Source organism: Dromiciops gliroides, chromosome 3 (assembly GCF_019393635.1).
Source record: "Dromiciops gliroides isolate mDroGli1 chromosome 3, mDroGli1.pri, whole genome shotgun sequence".
In the NCBI taxonomy this organism is placed as follows: domain Eukaryota; kingdom Metazoa; phylum Chordata; class Mammalia; order Microbiotheria; family Microbiotheriidae; genus Dromiciops; species Dromiciops gliroides.
Window position 1 is genome coordinate 374,596,197 of NC_057863.1, and position 12,481 is coordinate 374,608,677.

At 38.9% G+C, this 12,481-nt stretch overlaps 1 protein-coding gene across 1 annotated transcript; it reads right to left on the bottom strand.

Moving 5' to 3' along the window:
* Positions 1-11,927: 11,927 nt before the first annotated feature.
* LOC122746093 (60S ribosomal protein L38-like) lies at positions 11,928-12,140 on the bottom strand. Its single transcript, XM_043991556.1, has one exon. It carries the CDS (start codon positions 12,138-12,140, stop codon positions 11,928-11,930), a length of 213 nt encoding a protein of 70 aa, XP_043847491.1.
* Positions 12,141-12,481: the final 341 nt, after the last annotated feature.

Here is a 12,481-nt window from a genome sequence, read left to right on the forward strand (position 1 = left end):
TTCTTAAATAATTATTTTCTTCAGAGAGCTTTTGTGTCTCCTTTTCCATTTGATCTTTCAAGCTGTTGACTTTTTTTCATGACCCTCCTGCATCACTCTCATTTATCTTTCCCCTTTTTCCCCTACCTCTCTTACCTTATCTTCAAAGTCCTTTTTGAGCACTTCCAAGGACTGAAACCAATTCATATTTTTCTTGGAAGCTTTGGATGTAGGAAATTTTACTTTGTTTTCTTCTTCTGAGGGTGTATTTTGATCTTCTTTGTCACCAAAGAAACTTTCTAGTGTCTGCATTTTTTTCTGTCTGCTCATTTTGCCAGCCTATTTCTTGACTTTTAACCCCTTCTTAAAGTGGGGCACTGCTTCCAGGGCACACTGTCCCAAACTTCAGTGGGTGGCAGGTGGTATGATTTAAGTAGAGGCGTATTTTACATTCCCCTGGCCTGTGCTCTGGTCTGTTTAAGTAACCACGGGCCTGTTTGCTCTTTAACCTGGGAACAGAATTCTTTTTCCCTGTGCTTGCAAGCTCTGGCATGCCTGTGTCCCTCCCTGACCTGGGCCACCACTCAAGACTGCTTCCTGGTTCCTGAGCATTGGCAACACAACAGAATTCTGCCTCAGTGCCAACAGGGACCCCTGCAATTTCCCCTTGGCCAAACACTTGACACCCTCACTGGTCCATGAGCTGAGTTACAGAAGTAGTTGATGCCTCAGCTGATTCCAAGGTTATGGAGGCCTGATTCTCTAGGGCTGGGGCTGGGTCTGTGCAGTGTGGCCCGGATCTACCTTCCCCTTTCACCCAGGTACAACAGACCTTTCCTGCTCTTTTTGCTTGGAAAATGATTTCACCCTGTCCTTTTGTGGGTTCTGGTGCTCTAGGAATTATCTTATGGCATTATTTAAGGGGATTTGGAAGAATTTGGGGGAGAGCTCTGAGGAGTCACTGCCTGTCCTCCTCCATCTTGGCTCTACCCAGTGAGATGTGATCTTATCAATATGATATTCCCTCCAGTGACATGAATTGCAACCTGCTTATTGTGTTCAACTCTTGTCCACAGACTTCCATTTGACATTGCAGGCCCACCCAAAATGCTAGGAGTCTTCCTTATATTTTCTTGACATTGTGTAGATATCAATGAAGCATATAATTTGTTTATTGTTTATCACTTAATCTTACTGTGTGATCAGCTCATCTGTTTCTCCATGAAAGAATCAAGAAATTATTTCATTTAGCAAGAGAAAAGATTAGTGTAAGTCATCAGTGGACAGAGCATCCCCATTTTCAAAGTTGCTTTTTTTTTTCATTTTCACTTAAACATGCTTATGGCTTTCCATACCTTACTATACATTTTTAAAGGGTGGTAACCTTCCATCCAGTTGTATATTTTTGATTATGTCATAGTTTCCAGCAACAACGCTGCTTTCTTCAGCCATTTTACCTTCTTAGTGACCTCACAGAGTTCTTTCTATCTTTGTTCAACCATTCATCCATAATTCTGCATTCCAAGCTTATCCTGGATTGCTTCAAAAATATAAGTATGAAGTATGACTCAAAGGAGCATGAAAGAAGATAAGAACATACATAGTATTAAAAATTCACAAATGGTGTCTTCAGGTCAATTGCCCCAATGCCATATGGGAAATTCATATAATGTGTTTTATAGAAGTTTGGAGGAAGGAGCAATCATATATACTGAGTTGGACTGGAAAGATTTAATGGAGGAATTCAGATCATAATGATTATAATAATAAAATAGCAATATAAATAGCTAGCATTTATAAAATCCTTTAAGGTTTGCAAAGCACTTTATATTGTGTTCTTTCTTTTGATCCTCACAACAACAGTGCAAACTTGGTGCTATTATGATCTTCATTTTATAGATAAGAAAACTAAGGGAGACAGAGGGTAAATGACTTGCCCAGGTTCTTGCTGCTATTGTCAGTAGTAGAATTTGAACTCAGGTCTTCCTTCCAAGTCTAGCACTCTATGCATTATTCTAACTAGCTGCCTTATCCCATAGGGTTTTGTGAGACTTGATCTAAGGAATATATGAAAAAATATACAAACCTATAAATGACAGTTTTTGTTATTAATTTTTGCATTGTCAAATTGAATAAAAGTTATTCCACTTGATTCCTGAGGTCAAAATTAGGAACAATGGGCAGAAATTATATAAAGGGTCATTTAAACTTAATCTAATGGAAAACTTGTTAATAACATTCTCCCAAAGTGGAATGGTTCTCTCTGGAGGAAGTAGGTTCTATCTCACTGGAAATGTGCAAGCAGAGGCTAGGCAACATCGAGTTGGTGATGTAGTAGAGGGGAATCACTGATAACATATGGTTTGGATCTGAACACCTCATGGGGTACCAAGGCATCACAATTATCTTTGTGTATTTACTCCTGATCAAAACATTTTTATCCTATTGTTTGAAATGTGGCTTGTTACCATCCAGAAAACACTCTTTTGTATCCCAGCAAGCTTGAACTTCATTCTTGGGATACTGGCTTCCCATCACATCCAATCTTCCTCTCTAATGTACCCACTTGAAGCCTTCTCAATTGTTTTAGCCACAGGAAAGCAATTTTTAGACTATTTTTATTAAGGCCTGTCTACTAGGACTGCTGAGATAAAGGCTACCCTGTTATGTTATTTTCATGGGCAAATGATTCAGGGCTCCTAAGACAAGGGAAACATTGCTGATCTGTGAAATTGGATGATACATTAAATCCGACTTGGTATTTAAACCATGGTAAGCACCATGTTTAATTGGGTTTATGAAATGACATCTTGTTCAGGGCAAGGTTCAGCATGGAAGAGAAGCTCTAATGGATGCTAAATTAAGTGCCTAAGTTAAAACTGAGATTTTAACATGCACAAGTCAGTGATTTCAGAGCTATGGTTCCCAGGTGAACCACAAATTGACCTCTTTGAGCACGCTTCAGGAAATGCTTTGTATGACTTTACATGGCATTAATTTTAATGGCCTAATGTGTCTTCTTTTCCCATCATATGTCCAAATAACAGGAGCAGGCACCTCCTAGTGAATTTTCTGTCAATCTTGTCCTCTCTGCTCCTCCCCACATACCTTGAATTGAAAAGTAGCATGAAAGATGAATGAATGAGAAGATTGCTAAATCAATTGTTTGCACCCCCACCTCAGGAATTGGTTCAATCTCCTTATTCCCTGTGCATTACAATGGACCATATCTCCTATAATTTTTAGGAAATGCCTTTAACATGTAAATGAAATTCTAATTATATGTGGAAGTGCCCTATAAGTCACTCTTTCCATAAAGGGAATTAAAATGGCTCTTTTAATTGGCGATAAGATGATTTGGACATGGCGTTCTATGACTAATTAGTAAGTTTCTGTGTGTGGTGACCCTTACAAACAAATACTGCCCTCTGTCCTGACTCAAGAAAGGACAATGTAGTGGAAAGACTAATCTTATTAATGTTAGAATGAGCACATTCATTAAAAAAAAAGATTTTTCTCCATCTCTGTTGATAGATTTACATATAAACCAATCTACTTCTCAATATGATCTGTCTGAAAACATCCTTTTCATAAGAAGAGACTGAAAGTCCTTTCCTTTTAAGAAGCCAATTACTATTATTCACCTCCCCCCCCATTTTTTTTAACATTTTGAGAAGAAATAGAAAGGTTTTTTCCACAATGATTGTGAAACCAAATTTGCCCTTGGTAATTTGATTTGAAGGAAAATTAGAACAAATCATTATGAGCAGAGTGCTTTCAATTAAGTCATAATTAATTATATGTGCAAATGTGGACTACATTTGGATGTACAATTAGATGACTAATTATAGTGGGAATCTAATTACATACTTAAATTGACAACAGTACCCGAGGTCTTGACACTTTACCCATCACAAGTGGTCACAATATCAGAAATAGTAGCTTTCATGGTCCCTTCCAGAAGAGTGATATTGAATTATATTAGAACATGCAGGGCAGTGCTATGGCATTAGGTAAGGTGTGGTAATAGCCATGGACTAAATGCTTGAGATGATAGATGGATAGATAGATAGAAGGATGGATGGATGAATGCATAGATGGTAGATAGATAGATGATATATAGATAAGAAGAAAGGAAGGATAGGATAGGATTAGTTAGATTATAGATAAAGGAAGCCTTTATTAAGCACTAACTAAGGGTAAGTCACTGTGCTAAGCCCTGTGGATATAAAAGCAAGATAAGGTTTGTCTTCAAGAACCTTATAATCAAATGTGGGAGAGCCCATACAAGGAGGAGATAGAAAAAGAGGTGAAGATATGTATAATGGCATGCTATGGATATGATTGAAAAGTGTTGTGAAGACCTGATTCTTGGCTTAGCAGGGGCAAAGTTTAAGGTACCAAATTGGGGAGATAAGCATGATGACTGGAGTGCAGGTAGCACAGTGTGGAGATAGCTCTCTACCTCTCACATTAACCATGAATTTGAGGTGAATTAAATTTGTTCCCTCTTATTTCAGGTGAAAATTCTTCAGTGTCTCTTATTGCCTGTGAATTTTTCCAAGTATCTTGGTGAAGTGTTTCTCAAAGTGTCACAACACTTTCTAGACAATCATTCAAATGAGAAAGACTGAACTTCTCCACCAGATTTTGACTTAGAAAATATTAACATCGAAGAAGTTAAGTGAGTTTCCCAAGTTCATAAATTTCAGACCAGGAGCTAGAACTTCTGACTTCAAGATCATTGGTTTGTTTCCACCACATTATGTGGTACATGCACATTTTATGCTAATCCTCAGAAAAGCCATTTCCACAGAGAAGTAAAATAAACCAGTCACTACTATAGAAATAATTGTATTATTTGCTTGTAGGAATATTAAGGAAAAAGTTATTTGAAGAACTGATAGAACTGGAATGGATCCTAGAGATTAAATTAGTTCATTATTCTCATTTTGTAGATTGAGGAAACCAATGCCCAGAAAGATTGCCTGATGTGTCCGGGGTCACATAGTAAATCAATAACACTTATAACCCCAGTCTTATGACTCTCAGATGAAGGCTATTCCCTCTAGAGAAGACTGATTCAATCCCTTTAATTAAAAATGTACATTTACACATATTCAGTTGTGTCCAACTATGACCCTACTTGGGCTTTTCTTGGCAAAGATGCTAGAGTGGTTTGCCATTTCCTTCTCAAGCACATTTTACAAATGAGGAAAATGAGGTAAATAGAATTAAGTGACTTACCCAGGGTTATATAGTTTGTTAATTTCTGAGGCCAGATTTGAACTCAGGAAGCTGATTCTTTCTGACTCGAGGCCCAGCCCCCTATCCACTCTGCCACCTATTTACCTCATATATATATATATATATATGTATGTGTGTGTGTGTATGTATATATATGTATATGTATGTATATGTATGTGTGTGTATTTAAAATAAATAGACATAGATATGGAGTTTGTTTCTCAATTTACTTCCCATCTGCCAAGGATCAGGGACTCTGAAACAGGAATATCTAGGTTCCATTTCTTCAGCAATTCTGAAGAACTATGTAAGACTTTAATTGTGATTTGGGGTTGCCATCACCCCATCTTTGCTTCATTATGTTCAGACTGAAAAGATGTAATCTTGAAAATCCTAAGAGAAGATGGGTGTGTACTTGAAGAGATTATAGAAAAGAACAACTAAGTATCTAAGCCTTCTCTAGTAGTTCCCCTACGCTCACATGGGCCTGGCCAAATTATAATGTCAATAGCCCTGGGGGTATTTTGAACCAATTGGAGACTCAGCAGGGCTAAGAACCTCCCCTTTCTGTGGGAGAGGCAAAAAGGGGGGAGAGAGGAGTTGTGTGAGAGAGCTTCAGAGCACACCTGAGAGACTGCACAGCTGACTCTCATTGAAACTATGGAGCCCAGGTGGTGGTTAGTTTGCGAAAGTGAAGCCAGCTCTTTGAGTTAGCTGAGCTGGAAGCAAGTTTGCGGTTTGAGTCAGTCTTTGCTAAAGCCCGAGAGCTTATTCATTTTCTCTTCCCCTATTCCCTTTCTCATTGTCCCTAGCTTTATTAACTTCACCTTTGTTGTAAATTTTGTTCCCGTTAATAAAACCAGGTTGTTGGTGGAAAAGAGGCTGTTAATCTCCTTTTTTATTAGTCTGGGAGAAATAAATTAAAAAGGCAGTTTGGAAGGGAGGAAACTTTAGACCTAGAGGTCTCTCATTATTTTATGAACTCCAATATTACGGTGAGCTGCCCAATTAACTTTTCCCATAATAAACTTGGCCCTTACAGATTGGTAAGCCAGCCAGGAGTTAACAAACCTGGTGGATCTTGTTAATCCCCCCATGGCCTCCCTCATTTAGCCAATCTCCCTTACTTTTAAAAGCCTCTGAAAGCCTTACCTCAAGAGAAAAAACCAGTCCATTTTAAACGGCACCATGATTGATTTTTTTTCCCTTATGTTTTTTCTCATTGGAGTATTTTGGGACTATATAATGTCCAGGTTCAAACAGATGACCTACTCAGCATTTTCTTATAGTCTTATGGGCTTTCTCCTCATCTATGTAGGATGAAACCTATGGCATAATGGAGTGGTTGAGTCTGTCCCTCTCACCGAGCACATGTCCAATGTTACTGGGAGCATTATAACTAAATTTGAATTTAATATGGTAGTATAATCATAGCTCAAATGACTGTAAATTTTATTATCTATATTAGCAATATTGTGACGTGGCATTTTTTCATAAAAAGCTGGAAAGAAAGAAAAGAGTTTGACCATAATGAAGCAAAGATGGGGTGATTGAAACCCCAAATCACAATTAATTTCTTACAATTAAAAGGGCATTAGAGAAGAGTAGCTAAACTTCCTTCCATGATAATAAAAATAGTTGGACAGGGAAGAGAACACTTTAGAGTATATATGGTATGCTTTAGCAGGACAGAGAAAGCTTGCTTCTCTGAAGTATGACGCAAACTTTATAATGAATGAATAATCTAAAAAGCATTTTTAAGTACATACCACATGCTTGGCACTATGTTAAGCTAGGGTACAAATTATTCATCCCTTTGAAACAAGCATGGTCCTCTTCAGGGATCTTACTGTTAAATGGAAATCCCCTTGAAGAGACAACATTCCAAACTGTTCTCACTCATTACTTTTAATGTGATTTTTTTTGCAGGGCAATAGGTGTTAAGTTATTTGCCCAGGGTCACACAGCTAGTAAGTGTCAAGTGTCTGAGGCCGGATTTGAACTCAGGTACTCCTGAATCCAGGGCCAGTGCTTTATTCACTGTGCCACCTAGCTGCCCCATGATTATTTTTTTAAAAAATATTTATTTATTCAGAATTTTCCCCAAGTTACAAATTTTCACATTGTTTTTTAAAAAAACTCTTCCTCCTGCCCTCTCTACCCCTCCTTAAGAACACAAGCAGTTCAATATTAGTTATACATGTACAGTCATGCAAAACATCTCAACATTAGTCAGTTTCTGAAAGAAAACAAAATAACTTTAGAAAGAGGAACTAACAAAAAAAATTATACTTTAATCTGTATTGAAATACCATCAGTTCTTCCTATGTAGATGGACTGCATTTTTCACAAGTCCTTCTGATAGCATCCTGCTCATTTCTTTCACACTATTTTTTTCTTTCAACAAACATTTATTTTATTTTCCATTTACATGTAAGAGTAGTTTTCAACATTCATTTTCATAAGATTTAGAGTTCTAAATTTTTCTCCCTCCCTCCCTCCCTTTCCTAACCCTCCACAAGATTGCAATCAGTTTATATATGTAAAATCCACAAGTGTTCTTTTTATCAGTTCTTTCTATAGGGATGCATAGTATGCATCCTCATTAGTTCCTTGGGATTGTCTTGGATCATTGTACTGCTGAGAGTAATTAAGTCATTCACAATTACTTACTGAACAATACTGCTGTCACTATTCACAATGTCCTCTCAGCTCTGCTCACTTCACTATACATCGATGTTCATTAGTCTTTCAAAGTTTTTCGGGGATCATCCTGTTTGTCATTTCCTGTAGCACAAGTCCATTCCACTACAATCATGACACAGCTTTTTCCATCATTCCTCGATTGATGGACATTCCCTTGATTCTCAATTCTTAGCCTCCACAAAGAGTTGCTATAAATATTTTTTTGTACAATTTTTCCCCTTTTCCCTTTTTCATGATTACTATTATTAACTGTTTCCTTTCCATTCTATTCCCTTCCCCATGATATTTATTCTATTATCCATCTTCTTTCATCCTATCACTCTTCAAAAGGGATTTGCTTCTGTCTGTCCCTTCCCCGACTCTGCCCTTCCTTCTTTTGCCCCTCTCTCTTTATCCCCTTCCCCTCCTATTTTCCTGCAGGGTTAGAGAGATTACTGTACCCAATTGGGTGCATACATTATTCCCTCCTTGAGCCAATTCTTATTAGATTGAGGTCTTTGAGCCAATTTTGATGAGCATTAGGCTCATTTACTGCCCAGATTAAATAGATTACTCCACCCAGTTGGATGTGTCTATTAGTCCCTCCTTGAGGCAGCTCTGATGAGTTTAAGATCTTTGAGCCTTTTCTGATGAGTGTAAAATTCATTTACTGTCCTGCTCCTCTCCCATCTCTTCCCCCACTCCATGATCCTTTTCCTGTTACTTTCATGTAGGATTTCACTTCTGCCCTTCTCCCTCCCCCAATGAATTCCCTTCACCGCTCAGTTTAACCCTAAAGATGTTATCATCTAGCTAAGTGACACAGTGGACAAATCATCACTCCTGGACCCAGGGGGATCCCAGCCAAAACCTGGCCTCAGATACAAGACAGTCACCCACTGTATGACCCCAGGTATGTCCCCCAGGTTCAATTTTTTTTTTTTTTATGGTTCTCTAGGGTCTTGTATTTGAAAGTCAAATTTGCCATTCAGTTCAGGTCTTTTCATCACAAATATCTGAAAGTCTTCTTTTTCATTAAAGTCCCATTTTTTCCCACTGAAAGATAATACTGAGTTTTGCTGGGTAGGTGATTCTTGGATGTAATTCCATTTCCTTTGCCCTTTGGAATATCATATTCCATGCCTCCGGTCCTTTAATGTGGAAGCTGCTAGATCTTGTGCTATCCCGACTGGGGTTCCACAGTACTTGAATTCTTTCTTTTTGGCAGCTTGCAATATTTTCTCCTTAACCTGAGAGCTCTGGAATTTGGCTATAATTTTCCTAGGAGTTTTCTTTTTGGGGATCTCTTTCTGGAGGTGATCGGTGGATTCTTTCAATTTCTATTTTGGCTTCTTCTTCTAGATTTTCAGGGCAATTTTCCCTGAGAATATCTTGGAAGATGGTGTCTAAGCTCTTTCCTTGATCATGGTTTTCAGGTAGACCAATAATTTTCAAATTATCTCTCCTGGACCTATTTTCCAGGTCGGCAGTTTTTCCCAGAAGATATTTCACATTGCCCTCTATTTTTTTATTCATTTGGATTTGCTTTATTGTGTCTTGGTTTCTCATAAAGTCACTGGCTTCCCTTTGTTCAATCCTAATTCTTAGGCAATTATTTTCATCAGAGGGCTTTTGTACCTCCTTTTCCATTTGACTTTTCAAGCTGTTGACTTTTTTCTCATGTCTTTCCTGCATCATCCTCATTTCTCTTTCCATTTTTTTCTCTACCTCTCTAATTTTATCTTCAAAGTTCTTTTTGAGCACCTCTATGGCCTGAGACCAATTCTTATTTTTCTTGGAAGCTTTAGATATAGGGTACCTGATGTTGACATCTTCCTCTGAGGGTGCCCCTTGGTCTTCCTTGTTACTGAAGAAACTTTCTATGGTCCTCACCTTGCTCTGTCTGCTCATCTTGCCTTTCTTTTACTAGACTTTTAGCTCCTTAAAGTGGGGCACTGTTTCCAGGCTGCAATATCCCAATCTTAAGAAGTCCCAGGTGGTATGATTTAAGGAGAATCAGGTTCTTCCCTCGCCCAGCCTGTTTCCTGGTCCTAGATGACCCCAGACCAACTTGCCAATCAACCAGCTTTGTGTGTTGTGGTTGTTAGCCTGTGCCCCTCCCCAACATGGGCTACTTCTACTAGAGCCTACCACCTGGTTCTCAGTAGGGGTGTAAAATCCAAGTTCTGCCTTAGCACCAGCATAGACCCCTGTAGTCTCTCCCCTACCCAGGGTTCAGCCCACTCACCAGACTGTGAGCTTAGTTCCAGACGACACTGGTGCTTCCGCTGATTCAGAGACTCTGGGGGTCTCCTCTGGTGAGGACTTCCTGAGACTGGATCTGTGTCAAGGTGACTGTGGGGTTGGGCCCAACTCCTGTATCAGCACAGCAGCTCCCTCCTTCTGACCTTCCAAGCCATTCTTGGTTAGAAGATGATTTCAGCACATTCTTCTGTGAGTTTTGCTGCTCTGGGCATTTTCTTATGACCTTATTTGTATGTTTTTTGGAGCGATTGTGTAATGAATTTGGGAGCTCACTGCCTTTCCTCCACCATCCACACTTACTATTGCTAACTGTATTACCCTCCATCCTATTCCCTCCCTTTGATATTTACTCTATTTTATATCTTCTTTGACCCTATCCCTCCTCAAAAGTGTTTTGCTTCTTACTGCCCCCCACCCCCTAATCTGCCATCTTATCCTTTTCCCCTCTCACTTTCCCACAAGGCAAGATATATTACTATACTCACTTTAGTGTGTATGTTATTCCTTCTTTGAGCCAAATCAGATGAGTGTAAAGCCCATTCACTCCCCCGCTGTTTCCCCATCTTCCCCTACACTTCATAAGCTTTTTATTGCTTCTTTTATGTGAGCTACTTTACCCCATTCCAAATCTTCCTTTCCTTTTCTCCCAGTGTATTCCTGTCACCTCTTAATTTTATTTTATTATAATTTTATTTTAAAGATGTCATCATAGGGGCAGCTAGGTGGAGCACTGGCCCTGGAGTCAGGAGGACCTGAGTTCAAATCCAGCCTCAGACACTTAACACTTACTAGCTGTGTGACCCTGGGCAAGTCACTTAACCCCAATTGCCTCAAAAAAAAAAAAAGATGTCATCATAGGGTAGCTAGGTGACACAGTGGACGAAGCACCAGCCCTAGATCCAGGAGGCCCCGAGCCCAAATCCAGCCCCAGACATAAGCTACCCCATCCTAACTGCCCCACCAAAAAAAAAGAAAGGATAAACAAAAAATAAATGCTTTACAGATATCATCCCTTCATGTTCAACTCACACCTCTTTGCTCTAAGTATATTCCTTTCAGCTGCTCTAATACTGAGAAAGTTGTTATGACTTAGAAGTATCATCTTCCCATGTGGGAATGTAAACAGTTCAACCTTTTAACATCCCTCATGATTTCTTTTTCCTGTTTACCTTTTTATGCTTCTCTAGGGTCATATTTGAAAACCAAATTTTCTATTCAGTTCAAGTCTTTTCATCATGAATGCCTGAAAGTGCTCTTTTTTCATTGAAGTCCCATTTTTTCCCCTGAAAAATTATAATCAGTTTTGCTGGGTAGCTGATTCTTGGTTGTAATACCAATTCCTTTGCCCTCTGGAATATCATATTCCATGTCCTCCAATCCTTTAATGTAGAAGCTGCAAGATCTTGTGTTATCCAGACTGTGGCTCCACAGTACTTGAATTGCTTCTTTTTGGTTGCTTGCAATATTTTCTCCTTGACCTGGGATCATTGGAATTTGGCTATAATATTCCTGGGAGTTTTCATTTTGGGATGTCTTTCAGGAGGTGATTGATGGATTCTTTCTTTCTTTCTTTCTTTCTTTCTTTCTTTCTTTCTTTCTTTCTTTCTTTCTTTCTTTCTTTCTTTCTTCCCTCCTTCTTTCCTTCCTTCCTTCCTTCCTTCCTTCCTTCCTTCCTTCCTTCCTTCCTTCCTTCCTTCCTTCCTTTCTTTTTTAAACACATTTTAATACAAGTGTAACATTGAATGATATCTTCACTTCAGCTCCTTCACAGCCAAACCAGGAGGCAAGGACTGTTTCAGTTTCTCTGCCTTCTCTTTGTCTGTGATGACCAAGGTGTACAGGTACCTGCTGCAGTAAACCTTAAACTTCACTTTGTCCTTGTTTTTCTTGATCTTGACAGATTTGGCATCCTTTTGCCTGGCTGTGAGCAAGAAGTCTTTTATTTCCTTGCTTTTCTGGGGCATGGCGACAGTGGTGACAGATGAGGGGGCAGCATGGGGCCCGAGATACTCTGCTACAGGAGAGATACTCCCCGATGGATTCTTTCAATTTCTATTTCACTTTCTGCTTCTAGACTATCAGGGTGATTTTCCCAGACAATTTCTTGGAAGATCATGTCTAAACTCTTATTTTGATCATGCTTTTCAAATTATCTCTCCTGACTCTATTTTCAAGGTCAGCCGTTTATCCAAGGATATATTTCATATTGCCTTCTATTTTTTAATTAATTTGGATTTACTTTATTGCGTTTTGATTTCTTATAAAGTCACTAGCTTCCCTTTGCTCAATCCTAATTCTTAAGCAA

What these genes read in the sequence shown, in the direction of transcription:
- LOC122746093 (XM_043991556.1), bottom strand. Translation starts at nt 12,140, where the DNA reads ATGCCCCAGAAAAGCAAGGAAATAAAAGACTTCTTGCTCACAGCCAGG.